Source organism: Miniopterus schreibersii, assembly GCF_964146895.1.
Source record: "Miniopterus schreibersii genome assembly, chromosome: 9".
NCBI lineage: Eukaryota > Metazoa > Chordata > Mammalia > Chiroptera > Miniopteridae > Miniopterus > Miniopterus schreibersii.
Genome location: NC_138118.1, coordinates 1,756,221 through 1,783,610, shown reverse-complemented (window position 1 = coordinate 1,783,610; position 27,390 = coordinate 1,756,221). Strand labels below are relative to the sequence as shown.

Sequence of the window (27,390 nt, the reverse complement as noted above, 5' to 3'; positions counted from 1 at the left end):
ATGGCCATGGAAAAGATAAAATACGAAACAAAATTCCCCTTCTTAAAAAATTATTATTATTCTTACAGTCGTTATGATAACATCAGCAACTAATGGGTATTGAATATTCCTGATGTGCTAAGGAGGTTTAGGTGCCGTTTAATGGCATTAACTCACGGTTTTTATAACAATCCTGCGAGGAAAGTCATCCTGCGCGTGTTTTGCGCATCAGGAACGGAGGCCCAGGGTGGTCACGTCCCAGCAGTTAGTGACTGAGCTGGGACAGAAACCCGGGCAGTCGGACCTCGAGTCCAGGCTCCTAATCCCTATTTAACGTAACTTCTAGAACATGCGCTTGAATGGGTTGTAGCCCAGACCACGGACGCCACTCGGCACCTGCCCCGGGTCTCCGGGAAGCGCTGAGCGCGGGTGTCAGCCCCGCTGTTGGCTGTTGTAAGCAAAGAACTTCGCCTTGGTGCTGGGTGGGGACCTTTAGTCGCCGCCGGGGGCTCTTACTCTGAGCTCAGCGCAGGGCCAGGCGATTCGCCTGCATTTTTCACCTTTATCCTCCGTAAACTCAACAGGGACCCGCTTTCGTCACATCCCCCCCTTCCCTCGTGTGGCGGCTGCTGGCATGTTCTTCAATGTGCCTCTTGAACACCTCGAACCTGCCGACCGTATAGACGGGAGAGAGATTAGCTCATGATGCCGTCCGTCGAGATGAACTCGGGGACTCGGGGACTAAGTGTCCATGGGCCGCCGTGCCCGTTTCTGGCGAGGCCCAGAGAAAATGCCCGGAAAACGATCCGTCCCCTCGCAGGCGGAGAGGTGGGTGGGGGGGCGGATGCTCAGAATTCCTGTCACTTCCTCCAGCTGAGGATCCCTTGACTTTCTGAACAGAACACGGACAGACTCACGGAAGACCCTGGCTGCCCATCCCTCCCTTTGCCGCCTCTTACGGTCCGTTTTTCCTTTGGGTCTGATGATGAATGGAAACCCATTTTAGTTTCGCATCTCCTTTTAAAATGTTATTTGGGCCCGGCAGGCATGGCTCGGTGGTTGAGCGTCGACCTAGGATCCAGGCGATCGGGGCTCGATTCCCGGTCAGGGCACAGGCCCGGGTTGCGGGCTCGATTCCCAGTGGGGGGCCTGCAGGAGGCAGCCGATCAATGACTCTCTCATCATTGATGTTTCTCTCTCTCTCACCCTCTCCTTTCCTCTCTCTGAAATCAATAAAGACATATTTAAAATAAAAAAATAAATAAAAAATAAAATAAATAAAATGTTATTTGGCCCTGGCCAGTGTGGCTCAGTGATTAGAGCAGTGGACCATGCACTGAAGGGTCTGGGGTTCGATTCCCGGTCAAGGGCAAGTACCTGGGTGGCAGGTTCGATCCCGGGCCCTGGCCAGGGTGCATGCAGGAGGCAGCCACTCGACGTGTCTCTCTCACATCGATGTTTCTCTCTCTCTCCTCTTCCCTCTAAAATCAATGGAAAAACGTCCTCAGGTGATGATTAACAAAAGCGAGAGACAGGTAGGCGGCTGACCAGGAATGGCCTTGGGAAGTTGATGTCAGTTGAAGAAAACACGCAGCAGTTGCCGGTCAGGTAGAGACCACAGGACCCGGATCACGTGATAGAGTTTTCCATTTGTCAGAGACGCGGGTCTTAGTTCTCGGGGACTCGTTTCCTTCTCAGACGTACTGTCCACCGAGGGCGACATCCGCTTCCGTCGCCCGAGTCCTTTCCAGGCGGGAGCCCTGGCGCCGGCTGAGGGCTGGTTCGGGAAACTCATCCTCGCTGAGGGGTGATCGACCCACAGTGAGCGCTCAGCCCCTCGACGCTCACAGCTCGCTCACGGAAGCACCCACTGTGTGCAGAAGCGTCAATCAGTTATCCAGGGAGGCATTCTTTTTTTAAATATATTTTTATTGATTTCAGAGAGAGGAAGGGGGAGAGAGAGAGAGAGAAACGTCAATGCTGAGAGTCACTGACCGGCTGCCTCCTGCCCGCCCCCTGCTGGGGATCGAGCTGAACTGCAGCCCGGGCCTGTGCCCCGACCGGGAATCGAACCCTGACCTCCTGGTTCACAGGTCGACGCTCAACCCCTGAGCCGCAGCGGCAGGGCAGGGGGCATTTTTGCTGATTTGAGCAACTCCAGAGCAACTGGGGGGGAAATGCAGCGAGGACTTTGCAAGTCAAGGGGGGGTTGGTGGCTGCTCCCCGGTGCCGCCCAGGGACCTCACCCCCAGCGACGAGCTGAGGAGGTTAAGCGGATGCTGTTACCTTCCTGCAGGATGATCCTGCCTTGAAGTCGAGATGTTTTCATTTCGGGATGAAAAACGATAGATTTGTAAAATTGAGGTGATTTTACCAACCTGGGACGTGCTCATGATTTCAAGAAAGTGTTACTTAAACTCTCTTTCAATGCGGAGATCAGTGTTCTCACCGTTTCGTGAGGTAGCCGCCTGTGATTTCCACGGCTCCTTGCCCTTGAAAATTAACTTTTTTCAACCCTCACTCGAGGATATTTTTTCCATGGCTTTTCAGAGAGAGAGAGAGAGAGAGGGAGAGAAACATGGATGTGAGAGAGACACATCAATTGGTTGCAACCGAGGTACTTGCCCTTGGCTGGAATCGAACCCGGGACACTTCAGTCTGCAGGCCGACGCTCTAACCACTGAGCCAAACTGGCCAGGGTGAAAATTAACCTTGTGTGTCTTGGAATTAGTTTGAAACGATAATATGTGTTATAGCATTTGTATGAAGACTTATTTCAGTGCCTAACTAATATTCAGGAAGCTAAGGAAATGAGGGGGGGGTCTTATTTTCAAATTTCTGAGCTAGATGATACCTCGAAGGTGTGAGACACAGCCCGCCCATCCTCCTTGCATGCTGACATTCCCCCGAATATAATTGGCAACTTTATTCTCAGACAGAATTAATTTAATCAAATTCCCCGTGGTGACTTTCCTAGCCAGCAATTGGATTTTTTTTTTTCCTGAAAGGATTAAATAGCAGAGCTTTGAAGTCAGATGGGTGATTACTATAAAAGCCTGATTAATACGATTTGACCTCATTTCCAGACGGCGGCGTGACACGGAACCTTGTAAGAATCGCTATTACTGCCCGGCCGGGCGTGGCTCCCGTTGAGCGTCGACCTGGGATCCAGGCGATCGGGGTTCGATTCCCGGTCAGGGCACATGCCCGGGTTGCGGGCTCGATCCCCAATCAGGGGCCTGCAGGAGGCAGCCGATCAGTGACTCTCATCATTGATGTTTCTCTCTCTCTCTCTCCCTCTCCTTTCCTCTCTCTGAAATGAATAAAGATATATATATATATTTTAAATCGCTATTATTGCAAATATGTACGTGGACAACGCATGATTCTAAAGCAGCCTGGTTTTCCCCTGCGCACCAGGAGGGAGACGTTCGCATGCAAGCCCTCCCCGGGGGCCTTAATGGTAGTCAGGTGCTGTGACTATGGAAGGGAGCTGGAGTCAGTCGTTCGTTCACCTCTGTTAATTCAACAAGTGACTTACTGAGCTCCAATGCCGGCTGCCGTGTAGGCAACTAGATCCGAGCGGGAAGGATCACGGCACACAAGTGAGTGTAGAATTTACCAGGCAGAGATGCGAAGGAAAATAGGCTGGGGTTACAGCGCGATCGAGGTCAGTCCCCCTCCCCCCCGGGAGACCAGGGCAGGCCGGTCCCCTGAATGAGGGGAGGCGGCCCTGCGACCCCCGGGGGCTGCGGGTTGTGCTTCGCTGGAAGCCCTTAGAGAGGTTCGAGCGAAGGAGCAAGACCTGCCGATGTGTTGAACTCCTGTCTCCATAGATCCTAAGACTCTAGACAAAGTCAGAGGAGACTTTATCCAGGGCAGGACGGCACCCGGGAGGTCACCTGGGCAGGTCCCCAGTGGGGTGTGGAGCCGAGAGAAACGCTGAGGAAAGGGTTCCCCTGTGCTTGGCGCCCCCCCCCCCGTCTTCTCAGGGGCCGCCCAGGTCCCCTTTGCTTCCCTGCACCCCCCCTTTCCTGACCTGCCTGTGTTGCAGGCGATCGGCCTGCCCGCCCCCCACCCACCAGATGAAATGAGAAGACGCCCCTGAGGTGGCTGTGAGCTGACCGCCGGGGGCACCCTGAGCTCCGCCCGCCACCCTCAAGCGCCTGTTTGCCTCCTGGTTCCCGTGCGTGCTGTTGTTTTGCGGAGAGAGCACCTGTCCTGGTGCCCCCATCACGGAGTCCGCGAGGCCAGGGCCTAGTCTTTGAACCCCCATACTCCAGACAGGGTGACGGGCGGCGGGCCTGCGTTTCCCCTGGCGCTCGGCTGACCCAGTCCGGCCACCTCCGCCCGGCCACCTGCCCTCTCGCCGCCTGGGCTCTCCATCCCGGCCTCTCCGGGCCGCCAGCGCCGGGCACCACCTCCAGGTCACGGCCCCGGTTCCGGACTCTCCCGAGCCCTGACGGACGGGGTATTTCTCATGTCTCTGCAGGGGTGTCCCCCAGACTCAAATTCCGTGCATCTCACACAGTTCTCCTGACTCCGTCGCTCGGGTGCGTGGCCTCTGTTACCCGCCAGCCCCTGACCGGCCCCCTTGCTCATCCCGAACGGACAATATTTGTGAGCAAAACGGTTGGGTCTTGAACGTGTGGAGGTCAGTGTGGCTGTGGCTGCGGGAGGCTGGCGGCTTGACCCGAGGCTCCTGTCCGGCCGAGAGGCCGCCTCCGTCTGACCAGCGCTCGGTGGCCAGTGTCCTCGGGGGCCCACGGCGTCTCCTCGTAAGGACGGTGGTCCCACCAGCGTCGTTGTTTCAGCAGAAGAGGGATGGCCGGCTGGTCGTTAAAGCGTTTGAGAGTCCACACCAGAAATGCACCTTTTCAATGGGCATTCGCCCCAGCGGTCGGCGTGGGTACGTGATCCCTCCAGAGCTCAGCGGAGCGGGACCCCCATTGCTTAATCTCTTCTTTCCCGTATTTACTCGACTTTGACAAAGTAGCTTTGTCCTGGCTGCAGTGGCTCAGTGGTGAGGGCGTGACCCGCACGCCAAAGCCTCGCAGGTTCGACTCCGGGTGAAGGGCATGTACCTGGGGTGCAGGGTCGATCCCCGGCCCTGGGCTGGGCTCGTGCGGGAGGCAGCCCATCGCTGTGTCTCTCTCTCAGATCATCAATCTCTCCCTCCCTCCCTTCCACTCTCTCTAAAACTCAATGGAAAAAATAGCCTCAAATGAAGATTAACAAAAAAATACGTAGGTAAATAAAATAGAAAGTAGCTTTGTCAGGAGGAGGAGTGTGTGGACCAAGCCACCTCTCTCATGTCCTCTCCGGCTGGACTCACGCCCAGCGAGGGGCGGCCTCGGGCTCCCAGGTGGTAAGACCGTCCCCCGTCCCTCACCCGGGCCGGATTTTGTTTGTTGGACTTGACTAAGGGCAGAGGTTGCCCCGATCCACCATGGGAAGGTTTGAATGGAGTGGAAACCAAGTGGTGTTTCTTGTCAGCCCTCAATTAGGAAATTAAATCACGCGCACCCCTCCTTCCTGGAGCTTTCTGGGTCATTGATGTTTTACTGTGTTTGGATTAGAGGAGGCCTCGGGGGGCGCGAGGTTATAATTGTGGGGAATTAAAGAATCGAGGGTGGAGGGAAGCTCAGACGCTTTGCAAAAGTTCCCAGCAGGAGCCCCGTGGCCGTGGCCGTGGCCATGGCTGTGGCCAAGGGGACGGTGAGAGTGCCTGTCGGAGTCTGTGGGGTTGGGGGACACCAGCTGGGGGTCGGAGCTTTTCAAAGAGAATGGAGGAGCCCCGGCCAGTGTGGCTCAGGGGTCAGAGCGTCAGCCCTCCCACCGAGGGGTCACGGGTTGGTTCCCAGTCAAGGGCACGTACCTGGGTTGCAGGTTCGATCCCCGGTCCCATCGAGGTGGGTGGAGGAGGCAACCAATGGATGTGTCTCTCTCACATCCATGTTTCTCTCTCCCCCCTCCCTTCTACTCTCTCTAAAATTCAATGGAAAAAATATCCTCAGGTGAGGATTTAAATTTTTTTTTAAAAAAAACAGAGAAGGGAAGGGATGGATGTGTTGTCCCCCAGCCTTCATCAGGATAAATAAATCTGCTGAAACCCTACAGTTAGAGTCACTGGAATGCTTTTAATTTGCATTTGAAATCTAAACGTGATTCTTCCTCAGCTTCTCCGTGGCCTCCACGTACGTAGACTGGACTTAATTCAGAAATATGTGAAGTGAAGGACGGTTTGAACTCCAGAGAGGCCAGAAGTCTCAATGGCTGAGGGTTGTAGGGGGAGCATTTTCCGTCCTAAGGTAAAGTTTTCACTGTCCCAAATGGAGACCCTCCGTTCCTGCGAGGAAACGGACTGCGGTCTAATTTACTAAAGTTGAACAGGCTTCCGAGAAAACCATTAGACTCCCTGTAACAGCACCTGGGAGGTTCTAGCGAACCGAGGCTGGTACGTGGACCTGCAGTGTTTATGACTCAATAAAATCCCTTATAGGCCCCAGGGGGAGTGTTTAGTAAATAAAGAGCTGATTACGATTGTCATTCAGACTCTTTTCTGTCGTCTGGGGGGACTCGGGGCTCCGGGAGGGGCGCAGGCTTGGGGAGAGAGGGCTTGGAGTCGGCCACACGCACGAAACTGCTCCGTTTCTATTTCTCCTCCAGGACTCAGTAGCTCTTGAGTTTTACGTTGATTGCTTTTGTAAAAACATCTTGTACCTTTTGGGTGAGCTGAATTTTCTGCATCGAGCCGATTTGGCTCCCCAGTCTCTGAAGAAAGAGCTCAGATAACAATAATAGCGGCGTCTGGCCAGTGTGGCTCAGTGGCTGAGTGTCCTGGACCCATGAACCAGGAGGTTGAGGTTCGATTCCCGATCAGGGCACATGCCCGGGTTTTGGGCTCGATCCCCAGTAGGGGGCTGCAGGCGGCAGCTGATTGATGACTCGTCATTGATGTTTCTCTCTCTCTCCCCCTCTCCCTTCCTCTCTCTGAAATCAATAAAAAAATAAAAATTAAAAAAAAAAAGAGTAACAGTTGCTACAGTTGTGTGTGCGTATCCCTCGCGTGGCACCCTGCTAAACGGTTCATGTTCATTATATTCTTAATACTCAGAATACCCTGGGGGGCAGAAGTGTCACAGTCCCCACCCTACAGATGAGGAACCCAGGCTCGCACAGCAGGAGGAACATGCCCGAGGCGGCCGGCCAGCCGGCGGCAGAATTGGGATTCGGACTCTATCCCTCTAACCCCCAGCCTGCCTGGCACTACCCCCTGTTCCAGACTGGCCGGGGGATCTGCCCCGGGGGGGGGCGGGGAGGAAGGACAGGGCGGGAGGGTGGCAAAAAGATACCCCTCTTTTTCTTGTAACTTCATAGAGAGAAACTATCCAGTTAGCATCTCACTGAGCACAAAGAAATGGGAACAGGAAGGAGAAGTGCAGCCCGTGAGGGATTGTAGCAACGACAAATGATACACTGATACAATGTATCAGTGTATCCAGAGGGCCTGGGGCATAGCCTAACCTTGACTTTCTTTCTTTCTTACTGATTTTAGAGAGAGGAGAAAGGGGGGGGGGGCGAGAGAGAGAAAGAGGCATCAATCAGTTAGTGCCCCAGGACCAGGGATGGAACCGGCCACCTTTTGGGGCCTGGGATGGTGCTCAGCCAGCGAGCCGCTCCGGCCAGGGCCATGACCGTGACTTTCTGCCTGTCCTCTGATACAGAGTTTCCACTGGCCAGCAGGGCACACGCAGGAGACATTCCTTAAACGATGAAATGTACAGGAAACAGGAAGGAAATGAGACCACTTTTAGAATCGTCCAGTTATTTTATTTTATTTTTTATTTTATTTTTTTTAAATATATCTTTATTGATTTCAGAGAGAGGAAAGGAGAGGGAGAGAGAGAGATAGAAACATCAATGATGAGAGAGTCATTGATTGAGCCCCCAGCCCGGGCATGTGCCCTGACTGGGAATCGAACCCCAATCGCCTGGATCCTAGGTTGACGCTCAACTGATGAGCCATGCCAGCTGGGCTCGTCCAGCTATTTTAGAACAAACCAAAGCCCCGCCCGATGGTTTCCCTCACGACCGGCCGGCAGCGAGCGCGGGTACAGGGCGGCCGTCAGAACAAGGAGCGCGGGTGACGCTGAACCTTAGCGGGCGCCGGACGCAGACGGTAACGGAGGCGGGAGTCCGCTGGGGAAGCGATACAAGAATCCATTTAGGTTTTAATTCTTTATCCAGAAGCTTCATTAGAAAAGCAGAGAGAATTCCAGGCTCATCAAATTGATAGTTCTCCTGAAAAAAAAAAAAAAAAAAAGTCTTTCCTATAACATATCATCTGCATGACTGAATAAAATTTACCCACGCTGTGTGTGATATGATTTCAGTGGAAGAAATTATAAGCCAATGACCAGTAATAAATCATAGGCCGCCACTGCATGCTGCTAAGACCAAGATGAATTCTCCTCTGATGCTCAGATTCGGGTGGGAATGGTGGTGGTGCTGGATGCTTGGTGAGCACTAATATATTCATTTATTTTTAAACACTCCTGAGATGCATGCAGGGAAATAGGCCGGCCACCCAGGTGCATAACTTTTACTTGCTTTGTCCTGTCTGTGGGCAGAGGAGACCAGCTACAAAAACCTTTTCTAATAAACAATCCCCTTTCTCCTTCTCGGTTTCATATGTTTCTGGCTCTTTTTGTTGTTGTTATTAACCCTCACCCGAGAATATATATATTTTTCCCATTGATTTTTCGGAGAGAGTGGAAGGAAGGCAGGTGGGGGAGAGAGAGAAACATCGATGTGAGAGAGACACGTGGATTGGTTGCCTCCCACACGCACCCCAACCGGGGCCAGGGATCGAACCTGCAACCGAGGTACGTGCCCGTGACCGAGAATCAAACCTGAGGCCCTTGGAGGTGCAGCCAACGCTCTAACCACTGAGCCACACCGGCCAGGGCTATGTCTGGCTCCTGGTGCCTTTGGACTCTGTGGCCAATCTTTTAAATAAAACAGTTTTCAGGGAGAATATTCATTTCCACTTAATCTTTCTCTGAACGGACATTTCCAGATTTATATCCGACGGTGGCGTTGCCAGCAACCATATGGTCGTTCCGGGTGGGGCGGCAAAGTGATTAGTAAAGATCAGTGGGCTCACCGTGGGCGTGCCCCAGTGTGACCTTGAAGGCTGTCGTGACAATGTATCGAGACAATGTGTTGAAGGTCTGCGATCGGCTTGGTACATATGTAACATATTCATCTTCCCCGTGTCTCCATTATCAACCCCATTTTTAAAAAGGGAAGAAACCGCGGTGCAGATCACTCAGGTAGCTCGCTGGAGATACTTCAACTAATTAGTCACAAAACCTGGACCGAGTCCCAGGTGAATTTGACTCCCCCATGGTCATGCTGCAAGTGTATCTCTTCGGTGCATTGATACTTTGTTGCAAGGACGGTACCTTCTTATTTGTATGTCAAAGGCGTCCTGACCCAACTCCATGCCCCTGTGTTTAGGCTCCAAAGTGATCCTGGGAAGGAAAATATTATCTCTCATCAGACTTCTTTTTCCTTTCTACTCTAGGGTCCTGATTTTTTTTTCTCTCCGTTTCAAGTGAACGGTCAGCCTTCCTTTCTCTCATTCTCTCTCTATTCTGGTTGTGCCGTTTTCAGTTTTGCAAAGGGAACTGCCTCCGACAAGAGAAAATGTCACTTTTCTTCCAGGGCATCCAGTTCTGCTGTCACGGAGGCCTAGCTCTCTAGGGGAGAAAAGGACGTTTCTCAGACCCTGTTCACTCATCACTCCTGTCTCATGAGTTCTCTCCTTAAAAACGGCGAGACTCAGGCGGGCTGCGGGTCGTTTGTACATGGGGTGCTGGGCTGCTCAGGAAAACACTGTTTAAAAGCACTGTCTTTGGAAGGGAGAGGCCTTAGCAAACCAATCCAAGCACAGACTCATGCATGTTTATTTTATACTTTTCATTACCATCTAATTCTGTGTTATTTATATTGTGGCTCAAATCGTCCCAGCCTTGGCTACGGGGAGCTCCTCCCCCGGGCTGGTTTCTTGGCCCTTTGGCCTGTCCCAGCCCCGTGCTTTGGATATTTTAGCTCTTCTTTCCTGGTGATACAAGATACTCCGGGCTCGCTATGTATTTTTCTTACCCTGGCTCCAGAATCAGCCATTTCTCCAAAGAGTGTAGGCGCCTCTTATTTGAAAATGCCGTGTGGAAGGCAAGATCCACGGCACCAGGGTTGGATTCCTGGCCGGTGACGCCAGCTTTGTTTGACACATGATTTTGTAGCAATACCAGCGAGGAGGCTGGGCTCGGGCCTGGTGCGCCCGCATTCTCCAGGCCGGGAGCCTTGCGCTCTCCAAGGTGCTGACCGGCAAAGGCTTTTGTGCTGGGAAGAGAGGAAAAAAAATGTAACAGTATCTCGTTTCCACACTGTTACAGTGACTTCCTCCGTTCACATTCCTGATGCTAATAAAGGAAGGAAAATATATCGCTTGGGTGAGATAAATGCAGAAGTCTTATAACTTAAGTAGTACCTGTCTCTGCAAATCCTTTCGTTGCAAAGGACAAGAGAGGCCCTTTACAGAGAAAATACAAGCCCTGTGCCCAATGTTATGTGTGAGTGAAGGTTACACACAACCTCGGGCTTTCCTGACGCCGCGTCTTAGGGATGACAGTTTAGAAACGTGCGAAAGCCGCGGCGTGAAGGGTTTGGTTTCGATATGCACATTTCCCGACGGGTAAGGTTAGTGGGTTTGGGGGAGAGTACAATGAGGTTTGCAGAGTTTTCTTCTAACTCTGCTAATAAACACGTACAAAGTGCCTTGAATGTCCACCAGGACTAAAATGTTTCCAATTCAGGATTTTATTGGATTTAAAGTTTGTTTTGTTTTTTTCCATCATTGAAGCGTACGAAATAATGAGATTTTTCTGGTTCTGTGCACGAATTTTAAGGGCTCCCCATAACTTCGGGTAACCAATATGGTAACATACTCTACTGTTTTCCTATATCTTCCTAATGTGTTCATCTCTGGAGATGGGGTAAGAGCCGGTGCTGGTTGTAGTTAAATAACCCAACATGGTTTTTCACTTCCTTTACTCATAATAAGCGAGATATTTTATTTCTTTCCTTCAAAAACACACAACTAAGTTTAGTATTTTCCCTGAGAGCCTGATGTGTTTGCTAGATTAAAAAGCATTTAACATCATCATTGAACACATGGGTGGGGGGAGGGACAAACTGATCATTGCAATTCCTTCTTTTTATAAAGAAATAAGTGCACATTTGGTTCCCTGAGAAAATAGGAACTTTTGTTGTTGACTCTTAGGAATTAAGATGTATGTGTCTACGAGTCTCTCCAGAGGTAGATCGGGCCTGAGACTGTCTCCTGGCCCAACCCTGCCAAAAATTCCCATCAAACCAGGTATTTCTAGGACTGGATATATCCTTAAAAGGTCACTGAGGACGTTCCTCACTCTCTTTGGTTAAAACCACCCCTAAGTGACCTTTGTAAAGAGAACACCTCTTGCCAATTAGCAGAAATGTCCCAGGGATGGATCTCCAGTAGCTCCCTCCAACGCCATCTCCAGGTTTCAGTAACTCGCATTGCATATGCCCTTCTCTTCTGTAGTCAGAAGCCACAGTGGCTTTGCACCTCCCAGGGACATTTGTAATGATTCTTCCTGATTCTGGTGGAAAACCTAGATCTGCACAATAACTAGCCACCCAGAAGTCCCACCACCTGAGTCAAACTCAACCGTGCCCGTGAAGACATTGATGAAATCTGGCTTTCCCCCAGGCCGCCTAATACTTCTTGGATTATTTCTTACATTTGTTTATAGGTCATTGACTGTTAAGTTTTGACCTGGCAGTTGAGCTTGCTTGGTGTTATAAAGCCATTACCTCCCATTTTCCGGTTAGACCCCAGAAACATGTTTCCAGCATTGGAGACACGGAGCCATTTTCCCCATTAGAGGTATTTATTTATCTTTTAGCTTGAATTTAGCATCTCCTCCCCAACATCCAAAAGCCACAGTGATTTTGGGATGGAGCTGGGCCAAGCACTGTGTTGGACGGACTTGGCACGGAGCACAGAGCTCCCCTCCCTCCCCCTCAGCGCTCATGCTGGAGTTTTATGACTCTTCGGGGAGAAACAAACATTCCCGTGGTTTCTTGCTGCTAAATTCTAGCCTGTCGATTTAGTTAGCCTTTGCTAATTTGAATAAATAAGAGCCCGGCTCCTGCTTTTGAATACAGATGGTAAGCACGGGAGACATCAGAAAATTTATCTTGTCAGATACAGCCTCCGGGAAGCGTGTGGTCCCCTTTCCTTTCCTGGGTTCCTGCAAACCATTAATATGCAAAATACGTGGATTGTCTTTCTCCATTGCCAGTGGGAGTGGGGTTCTTACGATATCTTGAGAAAAAGAATTTTCTAAGACTTGCCCTTCAGTATCTATAAACATCACCCGGGCAGGTGCTGTAACATGGACATTCCCTGCCCCTCCCCCAGAGACAGCAGGTCTGTAGGTTCCAGGGGGCCCAGGAATCTGCATTTTGACCTGTTTGCCCAGCAGAATCCAACTGGGTTCCCGTAGCCTCATTGTGAGACATACACAAAATTGTTGCAAACCACCTTTTTTGTCACATTAATCAGTTTTTCCCTTTTGTCCTACGGACTAGATAGCTGTTCTTTCTTTTGTCCCAAAAGCTTTGGCTTCCTATAAATGGAGGCAGTAATTAAGTTCTGGCCTGGGCAATTTTTCTTCTGCTAACTAGACTAATTACCTTGACATTTCCTTATAGGTCCAATTTTCCAATAAAATATTTATCGTGCTCTCTTTCCTTTAGGCTCCCTACGATTTCTCTTCATCTGTTACATGATACCCAAAGTAAAATAAATGTTTCTGTCTTTTCCTTTCATGGTGCCTGTGTCCTGGTTCAGACACATGCCTCAGGTCTCCTCATATTATCATAAGCTGTGGTTACTTTTTTAAACATAAATTTTACCTATAATAATAGTAAAGGTGTCCTTAAGTGTTGTTGTTTTTTAATGGCAATATTTAAAGACAATGGGCCATAAAATAATGACCGAAACTGGACTGATAAAATTGAAGTAACACATTCATCTGCATTTAGTTTACGACATAAACGTACCTGACTTGTTCCCAGTGTGGACCACATCCAGGTCACCAACATTTTGACACTTACACTGCAGAATCTGTTTGAAAAGTTTCAAGGAGAAATTATTTGAGAATGTGCCATGTAAATAGCTGCCCTAGAAAGGCCACCATAACCCACACTTTCCCTTTCCTTGCTACCACAGACACTTAATTCTGCACATACGTGGTACCTGCAGGTGCCTCGATGCGTTGGCTGTTTGCTCCACCCCAAAGACCAAGACTATAGTCTCTTTAGATGCATCTTCCTGGCCAGTCTGGGTGTCCCACTGCTGCTCACTCGCCCTGTGTCTGATGTGCCTTTCTGTTTTTCACTCTATGCCTTCTAAATTCTTGTCTTCATGTTTCCTTTTGTATCCTGCCTCTAGTGCTGAGCTCCTCACCTGGGCTGTGCCGGGGTGCTATTTAGATCACTAGCAATTTCTAATCCAAGTGCTTTTATCTCCTGGTCTGCAAAGTAACTCATCGCAGACAAGACTGAGTTCCCCCGTGGATGTGTGCATCTCCTCGTGCCACTTACGTGTTTTTGTTCAGAGCTCATGTAGACTCTGAAACTTCTTGTCATTGCTTTTGTGCTATGCCAGAGGGGAGAGAGTTTCATTTAAATCTTGGGTTTGTGGGGTATTGTTTGCAAGAGACAGTGTGGTAGGAGGACATTGAGAGAGAGGCAGAGAGAGAGAGAGTGGACACCAAACCCACTGCATGTCCCTAGGAATCACTCCTCAGGACTGTACCAGGGCCAGCCTTCCCCCACCAATGTCATTAGCGGGCATTGGCCTCATCGGCGAGGTGGGGGCCACACAGACTTCTGCCTCCTGCCGGGGGCTCCTCTGGTCAAATATCACCCGTGTTGTGTTTTGAGCACCTTCATGAAAAGGTAAGAGCCGCCACTAACGAAGGTTAATTAAATGAGCCAGTGAAACAGACACGGGGTGTACGTTCGACAGGCTGACCTGGGGAATGCTGATGGATGTGTGGGGGTTGCTTTCAATGTTATTTAAGACTGTTCCTGCCGCCTTAACGTCACGTGTGCTCCTTCTGAATGCGGGCGTACAGTGATTAGGAAGCCGTTCACCATCCCGAGGTACAGGCGCCGTTGAGTCTGTAATTTGCTGCTACCTTCTACTTATCGTAAATGGTCCATGATACATAAAGGAAATTTATGTCAGAGCCTTTCACGGGGAATAAGTACTAGAGAGAAAGTGTGTTTAGACCAGACATTGGAGCAAAGTAATGGCAGATCCCGTGGTCGGCGTGCGTGGGTTATTTTCTCCCGATCATCTTAATAGTTTCTGTGTGAATATTTTCCTTTTTAGGGTATTTGATTCCACCTTGGCCTGAAAAAAAAAAAAATATATATATATATATATATATATATATAATCCTTACCTGAGGATATGCTGAGAGAGAGAGAAAGAGAGAAACATCGATGAGAGAAACATCAGTTGGTTGCCTCCCGCACACCCCCGACTGCACCCCAAGAATGTACCCTGACCGGGAATCGAACCAGCGACCTTTCGGTGCACAGGATGACACTCAACCTACAGGATGAGCCAAACCTGCCAGACTTGGCCTCCTATTTGACACATTTCAAGGCACCAGGGGGCGGGAGGGGAGAAATAACTAACCCTGGTCATCTCCGGACACTTGTTCTGACGTCAGAAAGCGAACGGGATCCTTGGTCAGTCCCCCCTCCTTCAGAAGTTAACAAAGGTGGCTCACAGAATCCCTCCGTGGCTCCCACCACACGTGGGTGAAGCACAGAACACGGGACGTTGTCTGCAAAGCTGGCCTGGTTTTACCTGTGCCCTCCCTGCAGCCCCGCCATGAGCCACGGCCCCAGGTCTGTATGCCACAGGGCGCCCGGCCTCGGAGCGGAGGGCCTGCCGGGCTGCTCCCCGGCTGCTTCCACTCATCCCTCCACCATCACGCTAAACTCACTCCCTCGGCCAGCCCGGCCTGCCTCTTTGGCCCCCCATCAAGCCTGGCACCCCCCCACACACAGCCCCTGGCAGGCTGCCCATCTCACTCACCTCCTGGTGTCGTCGTTGCCTGGTGCCCCTCTCGCCTCCTGGGCGTGAGGGGAGGAGACGCGTCTCTTTACTTCGCCCGCTCTCGGCGGCGGTGTCGCAGAGCTGTGATGTGTGACACACGCCTCACCGTGGCCGGTGTGAACCTCTCAGTGCAAAAACTCCAGGGTGTCCCCCCAAACTGTATACGTGCTTTGAATGATTATAAAGGCAGAGTTTATTCACACACAGCTCATTTTCAGAATTTAAAAGCATCTACAGAAAGGAATAATTTTTTTTGTCGGTGACTGTTTTCAAACTGATGACTGTGCTGGCCCAGGCCCTGCTGATAACGCGAAGCAATGGAATCACGAACATCAAGGATCGTTTCATTCAATATTTGTGGGCTCTCAGTTCCTCGACTGTTGCTGGGTTTTACCCTAAACTCTATCTTTTATGTGTCCCCATAAAAAAAGTCCAACAGATAAATTTTTTTTGTTCAAAGCTTAGTCTGGACTCGCCCATTATTTCAAATCAGTTAAACCTGAAAAGGGGTGGAAATCAAGCGAGTTATCAGCTGTTGAAGTGTGTATGCATTTCTAGGGGGACACCCCGCATCCCCCCCAAAAAATGTACACACACTCTGAATAATTATAAAGGCAGTGTTTGTACTTCGACTGCGTTTTCAAACTTTCAGTGGCATTTTAGGGTGCATTTCCTTTGCTCGAAGCTTATTTTGGCTGAAAAGAAAGAAACATCCGTTGAGCTAGTAGCTGTCCAAAGTGTGGGTACATGTTTTTGGGGACACCTTGTATATAACATGCAAGCACCTAGCTTAACAGATGACTACAGCTCGAAACAGCCCCAACCTCCATCTGGGCCCTGCACCCCCAAAGCTCCTGGGTCCTGCCTCCCCCTTCCCATCTGTGACCCCTCTGTCCCCCCCAAGTTGTGGGGCATCCTGCAGGTTACGGCAACGTCTTTTGTTGTTTTTACAGACTTAAGCATGAGCCCCGTGCTTGTAGTTTGCCCGCTGGAGAACTTTAGAGAAATGGAATCGTTCCGCTTATATGACTGGTGTCTGGCCCTTTCACTCAAAATGACGTTTGTGACACGCACCGCGCTGCATGTTATAGCGGCGGTTATTTCCATCGATGGTAGCATTTTTTCATACGGAAAATACCATCACTGTGGTGGCAAAATAGTGCCCCACCCCCCCACCCACCCCCACGAAGTCCGCATCCCGGTCTCAGAGCCTGGGAGCATCGGGGCTGCAGGTGCAGTGAAGACGGCGATTCCTCCCCTGGCGTGGGGCGCAGGGGCTGAGCATCGGCCCAGGAACCAAGAGGTCCCTGGTTCGATTCCCGGTCGGGGCCCAGGCCTGGGTTTCGGGCTCCATCCCCCGTCGGGGGCCTGCGATGGATGACGTTCTCTCATCACTGATGTCTCTCTCTCTCCCTCTCCCTTCCTCTCTCTGAAATCAATAAAAACATATTTTTAAAAGATCACTAATTCCTGTGGTTAATAATTGATGCCGTTTGTCTTTCGATCAGACGGCTTTATATGAAAATACTTGGGTTAGGCCGCTCTTGATGACAAAAGTAGCTGTTTAAAAATAAAAAGTAAAAAAGCAGTTTTATTCCAGGCCAGCTAGAATCGAGAAATACTCGAGCTTTCTTTTTGAGCCCGTTGGTACCTGAAACAGCGAGTCTCTCAGGAGCAGCCCACGAGACCCCTGGACATTCTGTCGTGCCAGCTGTCGGGCTGGCACTCGCCTCAGCTCGACTGGGCCTCCTCCTGTCACCGCGGGGACTGCGCTCCACCGCTGACGGATGATGACAAATGTGGGTTCTTGAGGGTAGTTAAGGTAATCGCTATATTTCGCTCAGCGTTTCCCCTGGGAATATAACTAGACACGCTGGCGGGAAACCGGTCTTTCCGAAGGGAATTGTATATGCAATTAATAATGCCCGAGGTTGTCCACCGAGCGGGTCGTCAGGTCTCTCACCTGGTTTTTTAAGTGCAGGTTTGGCCTGAGTCCCGCACAGACTGGGGGGGGGGGTCCTTCCCCGATGGACTTGGAGGCCTTACAGAGAGGGCCCCCTGCTGGGATGCTGGGTGGATGGGCCGGGTGTCTCCATGCTGTGTGTCCAGCTTTGTTCTCAAGTTTTGGGAACCCACTTAAACTAGTGTAAATAAAATGGGAAATAAAATATAAAGAAACAGTGTCGCCTGGCCGGTGTGGCTCGGTTGGTTGGTCGCTGGTCCGATTCCCGGTCAGGGCGCAGGCCCGGGTTGCGGGCTCCATCCCCGGTCTGGGGCGTGCAGGAGGCAGCCGATCGGTGTTTCCATCTCCCTCTACCTTCCTCTCTCTCTTTAAAGTCAATAAAAACATCTTTAAAAAAATAAAGAAAAACAAGGGCGTCTTTTCGAGCTAAAGGAAAATTCACCCAGGCCTCAGGAGGAAAATTAAGTGAAGACATGGGAAACCCCAGGGACTCGTTTCTGCCTTTGCTTCTGGCCTCTTTGCTCCCCATTTCTTCGCTCTTCAGTCCCTGTCTCTCATTCGTCCCACCCCTCCCCTAAACCTGCTCTGTTTTCTTCCCAGTCCCCGCGCCTGCCTGGGAAGGAGCCACACCCGCGGCCTCCCTTCCCTCCTTTCTCCCTCATGTTTCCTGACAGCCGTCAAGAATAAATTGGAATATTTTCATCCCATCCCCGAAATCCAGGAGCAGACTCCTGAGCCAGGCTGGTCCAGTTACCTTAGGCCAAGGGGGAGCGGAGAGGGCTCGGGGGTGTGGAAATGCGGCCCCTGGCACCCGAGGGTGGGGAGGGGGCACCGGAGCTCACTGTGACCCCGGCACTGTCCGCAAGGCGTCTGCACCCAGCCGCAGGGTCGTATCTGGGCGCAAGCCCCTCGGGGGAAAAAGTGAGCTCATGCTATTTTAGTCTCTGCGGTGAAACTGCGGGTGGTTCTCGCCTCTGAGACTTGTTTGTTAAGCGACTTAATATTTATCGAGAGCCTGCGGGGATTTGCGGTGCTGGGAAGTGACGCGAGGCGTTTGCCAGAAAGCTGCCGGGGCTCAGACTTGCCTCCGAATTGCCTGCGGGTCCCTGAGCCTGTGCGGAGCCGCTCCTTGTGCAGGGACGGTTGTGATACATTGTTACCACGAGCAGCAACGTGGGGGATACAAAGGCTCAGTTTCAGTCCCTGCGCCTGGTCTGCGCCCGCTGCCGGGGTCTCTCCGGGCTGGGGCGCTGTGGATCCTTCCGACCGCAGCCGGGGCGCCGCGTGGGCGCTTCTGTAGCTTATGGACAACGCGGTACCTTTAAAACATGACGTCAAATAGAGCTGAGCTAGGCGGAGCCCCGACGGTGAGAATAACTTCGATTTTGAATGAGTTTCATAAAGACTCTGTCAGGCACAGCCAGCTGACTAAGACCTTAAAGTAATTTCAGGCCTGGTGTTGAAGTTGTAGGTGAAACATAACGAAGCCCCGGGCGGCTGGCTCAGGAGGCTGGAGCACTGTCCTGTGCACCCAAAGGCTGCAGCTTCGATTCCCGGTCAGGGCACCTGCCTGGGTTGCGGGTTCGACCCCCAACTGAGGTACGTACAGGAGGCAAACCAATCGATGTTTCCCCCTCCCTTTCCCTCCCCTTTCCTTTCTCTCTCTCAAAAAAAACCCACAAAACCCTACAAAAAAAACATTAAAAAAGAACAAATTTAAACATATATATATACAAGGTGTCCCCCAAAAATGTATACGCTTTGAATGATTATAGTCAGTGTTTATTAACATACAGTTCATTTGCAACATTTAAAAGAACCTACAGAAATGAGCGTGTATATATATTTTTCGTGAAAAAAATGTATCTATAATTACAGTTAGTCCTTTGCCTGCTTCTCGCAGTCCTGCTGAGCCGCAGGCAGGGCCTGGCAGCCGCCCTGGTGGCTGGCGGAGGTTAGGACTTCAAAGGCCTGTGCCCCAGGCGGGAATATAAAGTCCTAGGATGTAAAATAGCCAACGTCAGAAGTTTCCAGATTCACAGAGAGGAGCTTGGATTCCGGCCCCGTGCCTGAGGCGAGAATGCACTGGGCGGTGGAGAGCCGGGGACCTGCGTGGGGACAGCCATCGGAAACACCAGGCCCCGTGGGGGTGCCGGGGAAGAGGGGCCCCGGGAGTCTGTCTGTAATCACCGGGAACGTCAGCTGTCTCTGTCACCAACGTAACGATGGCTCCTAATTAATCACCAGGCCTCAAAATAGAGCCCATCAGCCAGATTTAATTTCTAATTAGTGACATCGACGGAAGTTTTCCGAGGGGTCAGGTCCCATCCCCCGCCAGACCCGCCACCTGCCACGGGCACGACACTGGTGGCCTCTGTCTCAGCGGCGGCCGCCGGTCCCCTCCCTCCTCGCCCTGCCCTGCCCTGCAGGCAGTTCCAGTCGCTCAGGGCTAACAGAAGCACCCCAAAGTCCCGAGGAGGCCGGAACAGCGTTCACGGAGGAGGGGAGGCACCGGGGAGTGGAGCGTCTCCCAGCCGCCACCCCACCCGCCCGGCCGCCCTTTCCAACTGTCCTGTGACGTCACACCGGCCGAGTCGTTAGCCCCGCTCGCCGCTGGCTCACACAGACCTTCTAGAAATTTTAAACGCATCCGTTACCTAACCTTGGGCCTACTGATACCCTAGGAAAGGCCTCCCTCAGTGTGGGGAGCCAGAGCCGGCCTCCTGTCTCCCCACCCTTCTGAAAGCCCCGTGGACGCGAGACCGACGGGCTGGAGGATGGATCATTGTGAGACAAACAACGGAGTCTGCTCCCTCCCTCCCAGGGAGAGGGCCGTCTGGTCGAGGGAAATAAAACGCAGCGGAGCCAGCTGTCCCCTTCCTGCCGGCAGGCCGGGATGTTGCGGTCCCTGCAGACCCGGCCCGCCTCCCGTCAGCCCGTCAGTCCTGTTTCTGCAGCCCCCAGGCTCCCGCCTCCCGCGGCAGCTTCTGAGAAAGACCAAAGACCGTCTCCGCGAAAATCACCTCCTCCCTGCTCCTCCGCATCTTCACCGTGTGAGGCGGCCTCTACCTGGCATGCGACACGTGCCGTGGGACATGCCCCTGACGCATTCGATACGTGGCTTCACCGTGGCATCGCAGAGCTGCCCCCGGGCCACCCACCCGGCTTCGGGGGCCCAACTAAAGCTAAAATTCTGCCCTCCCCTCCCTAGAGCTTCGGGCGCAGCAGTGATAAGTGGCCGGACGGTCGGAGTGGGTCCTTTACTTTCTTTCAGTGGAGCAGGAAATTAAATGTGGCTTGAGCTCCGTGACAGGTGTTACTGAGACGTCATCGGGTGGTGGCGGCAATGAGCGGGGGAGCCATGCCGTACGTTTCTATAACTGCGACACATTTTAACGTTGTTTCAGGCACCTTTGCATTTAGTACTAACACCTAAGCAAGATTCCTCCCGCCTCCCGCCCTTTTCCCCATTTTTCCACTTTTGTAGGTTTTGGTTTCTCTAGATTTTGAAATCGTGGCCTCAGAGTTTCCATTGGAATCTCTACTCGAGATAATAAGGCGCGAGGTAGGGAGAGGGAGAGGGATTCTGGGCCACGTCGGCAGCTCGGGGCGAGATGAGATGCCCCAGATGTTAGCGCAGGGAGGAGAGGCGTGGCCGCGTGGCTGCAGGCTTCGTGGCCGCGTGGCTGCAGGGCTTCGTGGCTGCAGGGCTTCGTGGCCCCGTGGAAGTACATGGTGAGCAAAGACGGCCCGGCGGCTCGAGCTCGCCTCTGAACACGGTGGTGCCTTTATTGTTTTAGTTGGTATTTCTTCTACTCCAGCTGTGCAGGCCCACGTACACTATCAGGCCCTGATCACACAGTACTGAGGCAACAGCCTCCCGCAATGATGAATTTTATGTTTCAAACATCAACAACCCCGGAAAAGGTTTAGCCTGTTTTTAGCTCATTGTTTGCTTTCTTTTTTTTGCCTGAGTTAAAAATAAGCCTGAGCAACAGCTGTGTCGCTGGGGACGGAGCGAGTGCCGCCTCTAGGTGTCAGCTTGCATTATGTCTTTCGGGACCAATCGCTGTTCCTGGCATCGTTGTTGCGACCGGGCTTGTGTTCACCCGTCGCTCTCGGCACCAGCCAGCAATTGCTTTTCTGCCAGACATGCCAGCAAATAACGAACTTACTGCCCATAAAGGCGCTCACGGGTTTATCCGTCCAGCGGGCCGTCCCTGAGCGCCGCGGGGGCCCCGTTTCGTACCCGGCACTGGGGACAGGAGCACATCCGGGCATCAGGCACATGCCCTTGACGGGGAATCGAACCCATGACCCTTTGGCGCACAGGCCAATGCTCTAACCACTGAGCAACACCGGCCAGGGCGGAAAGGGCCTATATGTTTTTTGTAATCGTGGTTAAAGCGAAACGCTGTCGCTTCTGGGTATTGAGCTCACATAGAAAACCCAACGCAACAGGGACCGAGATTGTCTCAGTGCAACACTTTGTCCTGGTCCCATGCTTATGTTTTTAGCCTTATTTTCAAGGGCTAGGAAGCCACTTTTTAATGGAAAAATTAAACTCTGGATGGCAGAGGAGAACGCTGGTAGATTCCTAAACAGCTGTGGAGCTATTTCCTGCCCAGGCTGTGACGGCTCCCGGGCGTTTCTTACTTGATAACGTAGGTGGCGAATGTTCGTTGTTGAGAGTGGGATTTTTCTTAATTCGATAACCTAGGTTATCCAGTGTGGATTGTTTGGCGTCTGATTTTTCTCATTTTGATAACCTAGATAGCCCGTGGTAAGCATCTGGGTGTCAGGTGTTAATTATTTGCTGCCCCTTAGTTGAGTATCATCTTTATTTTGATCTGCCGCCGTTTGACGTGTGTTAAGAACTTGCAGTTTTGGGTGGGGGGTATTTGCGTTTGTGTTACCTGCTTTCCGAGGCCATCTCCACTCTCTTTTATCTTGACTTGGAGTCGGTATGAGTTTCACGTACGGGTTCTAAAGAGTGTTTTGTGATCCGCGTGTAGGCAGAGGTAGAAACACTGCGCTTGCGGTGTGACTGTCTGTCTCTGTTTGCCCTGGGGAGGCCCGGTTGCCTCTGTCTAATTAATAATTATAATTACTAAACATCACTATTATATTTCTAACTTACCATTAATTATCAGCATTACTTCCTCCGTCTCTCGAAGGCTCCCAGGTTGAACTGTAAATTATATAATCACGACCATTTGAGAGGAACTAAAAATTGGGTCTCAGCAGCCAGGATACCCGATTAAATTCCTAGGTTCACCCAACCCTGAGCATCCCTTCAGCGATGTCTCCAGACATCACCTCCCACCGCCAGTCCCTGCGACAAGGCAGATGTGGTCTCCCTGGAGGGTGCTGTGGTTCCCCTGGGGGTGGGGAGCTACTCCGCGCAGACGGGTGACTCGCCTGTCGCCTGGGGCCTCTTGGGGCCTTGTGTGAGGAGCTGTGAAAGGACAGAAAGACTCACGGTGGTGAGCGGTGGGCAGGGGTTGATTAAAATTGGCACGAGGCACGTGCTAAGCAAATGCTTGAATTTGGGAGCCTGGCGTGAACCGTGCGATGTACGTAAAGATAGACAAGAGGAGACTTAGGGCGGGAACGTGCTTGGGTGTGAGTCTGGGGGGCCCGTAGGGTGGCTGTAATGAAGAGAGGGCCCTGCAATGATGAGCCTATGCTGGGGGACCTCGTTTACTGGGGGGAGAAACATTTACGTTCACCCAAAAGCTGGAAACATAATAAAATATCAGATTTTGGTTTTAGCACCGGCTGAGCACCAAAGGGCCGTGGGTTCGATTCCCAGTTAAGGGCACGTACCTGGGTTGCAGGCTCGATCCCTGGCCCTGGACAGGGTGCGTGGAGCAGAAAGCAATCGATGTCTCTCTTTCTCTCTCCCTTCCACTCTCTTGGAAAATCAATGGAAAAAATATCCTCAGCTGACGATTAACAATAACAATAATAATAATAAAATATCAGATTGCTTCTCAAGGTTCTGCCCTGATGCAGGAAAGACGGGGCGGAGAAAAGAGCCCAGCGTGGCTTCGTGGTTGAGAATGCGCCTCGCTGGCGGCTCCGCGCCGCGGGCCTTGATCCCCACGGGGGCGCCGGTCTGGCTCATCTTGCGTCTTCACTTCCCTCACCGCGTGTCTCTGTCTCGTTCCGTTTCCAGGAGCTGGTGGGGAGTAACCCTCCACAGAGGAACTGGAAAGGGATCGCCATCGCCCTGCTTGTGATCCTGGTCATCTGCTCCCTGATCGTCACCTCGGTCATCCTGCTGACGCCAGGTACCTCTGCTCGTCCTCGGAGCAGGGCCTAGTCTGTTCGTCTGACGGACCCGCAAGGCGCTTGAGGGAGACAGAGCGTCTTCACCGCGGCAGCCACTTTATCGATTCCAGAGAGAGGAAGGGAGAGGGAGAGAGAGAGCAACGTCCCTGATGAGAGAGAGTCACGGACCGGCCGCCTCCTGCACGCCCCCTGCTGGGGGTGGAGCAGACAACATGGGCATGTGCCCGGCCGAGAATCGAACCCGGGACCTCCCGGTGCCCAGGGCGATGCTCGACCAGCGGAGCCACGCCGGCCAGGGCTGCTGCTGCTGCATTTTTAAAAATTTTTTATTTATTTTTATTTATTATTTTTAAACATATCTCTACTGATTTCAGAGAGAGGAGAGGAATACTTTTAAAGGCAGCGTTTGCACTTCAACTGTGTTTTCAAACTTCTAGTAACACTTTGGGTTGAATTTCCTCTGTTCAAAGCTTCGTCCGGCTGAAAAGAAAGACACACGGGCTGAGCTAGCAGCCGTCGCGTGTGTGCTGCCTTTGGGGGGCCCCGTATTCCTGGTCCCCTGGCGGGGCCGAGAGCACGGAGCTGAGTGCTGGGCAGATGTGGGGAGACACGCAGGCTCCCCGGAGCGCGCAGAGCCCACTCACAAAGGGACTTTCTCGGCAGTGCCATCCTTTCCACGGGCCGGTGTGCGAGTAACTGAGTCACTGACCCGCCCAGGGGAGCCGAGCTCAGGGAGGGAGCGGCTCCCACGGGCTGACGGCTGACGTTTGGCCTCACAGACGGGGTGTCCTAGTCATGGCCACACCCGGGAGCGTTGGCACGGCCTTGGTGTCGTCCCACGGCGCTGGGCTTCCCGCCCGGCCTTGCTTCCACTTTGTTAGGAATCGTATGTTGGACTTTTTAAAAAAACAATGTTTTTTCCGGCACTACCTGTTTCCAGCCTCGTATTCTGGTCGGTGGAAACTCGGTGATAGCACTTGCTCTGTGCAATCCCAGAAACCTATTCTGAGCTCATGGGTTCTGTCTCTTGGCGGAAATGTTCCCAGGGACGCGTGGGCCCCTTTGCACGTTGGCGCCAAGCGCCGTGACGGGACGCCCGTGGCCGCCTCGGCGTCTCGAAGGGCCTCGCGGCGATCATTCCAGGCAGCGGCTACTTTGTTCCGAAGTCCCGTCCGATAACCGCCGGCCTCGCACCTCGTGTCTCAGAGATCGAATTGGGAGTGTTTAAGGCAATCCCCGCTCCAAGCCGATCCGCCAAGCGAGCGTGTGCCATTTTCAACGCTGTCATTCATTTCTCCCCTGCCAGCCTGTGCTCTTTCCTAAATATCTCGTTGGAATAATAGACTCGACATTGCCTTTTTTATTTTCGCGTATTAAGTGCAAGTCTCCGCTAGGTCACCCACGGCATGTGCCTTCTGGGGGCAGCCGGGGCTCGCGCGTTCGGATGGAAAGGACGCCTCTATTCTCAGGGTTGCAATTAGTGTTGGGGGAGCTGGAAAAAAAACGAGGGACCCTATTTGCATGAAAGCAGCCCCGACATTTGGCTTTTACGGGTTTTCACATTAGAGAAGATGGACAGCGGTTTTTGACGGAAAACTGTAGGACACGTTCAGGTGATGTATGAACGAAAAGCCTTTGATATTTGAAAGTCGTGCTGAAGGTAGATTTGGGGTGAAGGCTGAGCAGAGGTAAACAGAACAAAGGACTCACTAATCCTTTGGGTGGGAGCATCACAGGGAGTTTATTTTTATGGAGCTGAGATTTCATCACCATTTGAATTAGAACTAAAGTCTATAACTGCATTGCTGGCTCTCAGCTTACCTTTAAATATATATATATATATATATATATATATTTATGTATATACATATGTGTATATATGTGTGTGTGTGTATATATATATATATATTCGCCTGGCCAGTGTTGCTCAGTGGTTGAGTGTCGACCCATGATCCAGGAGGTCAAGGGTTCGATTCCCAGTCAGGGCACATGCCCGGGTTGTGGGCTCCATCCCCAGCAGGGGGCATGCAGGAAGCAGCTGATCAATAACTCTCTCATTATTGATGTTTCTCTCTCTCTGAAATCAATAAAAAATTAAAAATTTTTTTTTAAATATTAAAAATTTTTTAAAAATATTTTTAAAATAAATAAATTCAACTGGACTCAATAAGCTTTACTGAGGCGAACAGAAATCTAGCAAATTGTTACGGCTCATAAGTCAGACAGGAGAGTGTAGGTGGGTGAAATTCAGAAACTGAATCGGGTGCTCTGAGTGTGTATAGAGTCAAAACAAGAAGAGATGGGTTTACGTGGGGAGGGGGGTGAGAAAAGCCACATTATAATCACATTTGAGAGAATCCCCTACTTAAGAATTGTTACAGCTACTTAAGATAGCCTCTTCTGTAATGACATTTTCATGGCCTTTTAAAAATGGACTTTATTTTGGGAGCAATTTTAGGTTGATGGCAAAACTGAACGGAAGGCAGAGATTCCCATATAAACTCTGCCCCTAGACATGCACAGCCTCCCCAGCTAGCAACGCCCCTCGCCAGAGGGGGGCCTTGGTTACCACGGATGAACCTGCGTTGACATGTCATCATCACACGGAGCCCGCAGTTGACAGGAGGGTTTCTGCTGGCGCTGGGCATCCTGTGCCTGGGCAGATGTGTAACGACACTGCCCTGAAACGTCTCAGTCCTGTGTTGATTCAGTCCTTCCCCACAGCCCCTGGCACCCACTGGGCTTTCTATGGTCTCCATAGTCCTGCCTTTTCTAGAATGGTACGTAATAGTTGGCATCATACGATATGTACCCTTTTCAGATGGGCTTCCTTTATCAGTCGTGTGCATTTAAGGTCCTTCCATGTGTTTTTAAGGTCCCATCGCTTATATCGTTCTAGCTGAATAGTATTTCATTGTCTGGATGGACCAGTTTATCCATCACCTACTGGAGGACACCTTGGCTACTTCCAGGTTCTGGCGGCTTTGAATTAAAGCTGCTGTAAACATCTGTGTGCACGTTTTGTGTGGACATAAGTTGTCAACTCCTTTGGGTCAGTGCCATATGCCATTGCTGGATCATAAGGTGAAAGTATGTTTAATTTTGTAAGAAACCACCAACCTGCCTCCAAAGTTTACAGTTTCGCATCCCCACCAGCAGTGAGCGAGAGCTCCTGTGGCTCCACATCTTTGTCAGCACTTGGTGTCGTCAGTGTTCTGGATTTAGGCCATTTGCATAGGTGTGTGGTGACATCTCACTGTTTTAAGCTTATCTTTATTACACTCCAGAACAAGTGATTTTCTAAAGCACTTATGAGTATATAATATGTGTAATACAGAAGTTTATATAATAAATACATCTACAGATTATTATATTGTTTAATGAATTTACAAACTGAACAGGCTCTTATAGCCATCACTCCTGTCAGAAAACGGAAGCTAGTCAAGGGTAACCTAATTTCTAGCATAGGAGGATAGTTTTGCCTGCTTTTATGCTTTTTACATTAACAGTATAAATGTAATCATATAGTATGCATATTTTTCTACCTTTTTTTAAAAAAAAAAATACTTTTTACTGATTTTTTTTTTTAGAAAGAGAGAGGAAAGGAGAGGGGGAGAGAGAGAGAGAAGTGTCCATGTGAGAGAGAAACATCGATGGGTTGCCTCCCCCATGCACAGGGATCAAACCCACAACCTGGACACGTGCCCTGAATGGCAACCAAACTGGCAACCTTTCCGTTCATAGGACAACTTTCAACCAACTGAGCTATGCCGGCTGGGCCACCTGATTCTTTTGATCAATAGAATGTTGGTCACATTTGTTGCTGTGTTGTACTGGTGCCCAATTATTGATCTGTGATGGGTTGTGTCATCACGAGGGCTCAAAGAATCCC

At 51.2% G+C, this 27,390-nt stretch overlaps 1 protein-coding gene across 5 annotated transcripts in view; it reads left to right on the top strand.

Annotated features, from left to right (window-relative positions):
• The window catches only part of DPP6 (dipeptidyl peptidase like 6), a gene marked incomplete at its 5' end in the record, with an annotated part of 373,544 nt that overhangs the window by 229,536 nt on the left and 116,618 nt on the right, over nucleotides 1–27,390 (top strand). For all 5 annotated transcript variants that reach the window (XM_081148107.1, XM_081148109.1, XM_081148111.1 and 2 more), the window contains one exon: nucleotides 23,383–23,497. In XM_081148107.1, coding sequence (XP_081004233.1) covers nucleotides 23,383–23,497 — 115 coding nt within the window. The remainder of the gene's footprint in view (nucleotides 1–23,382; nucleotides 23,498–27,390) is intronic.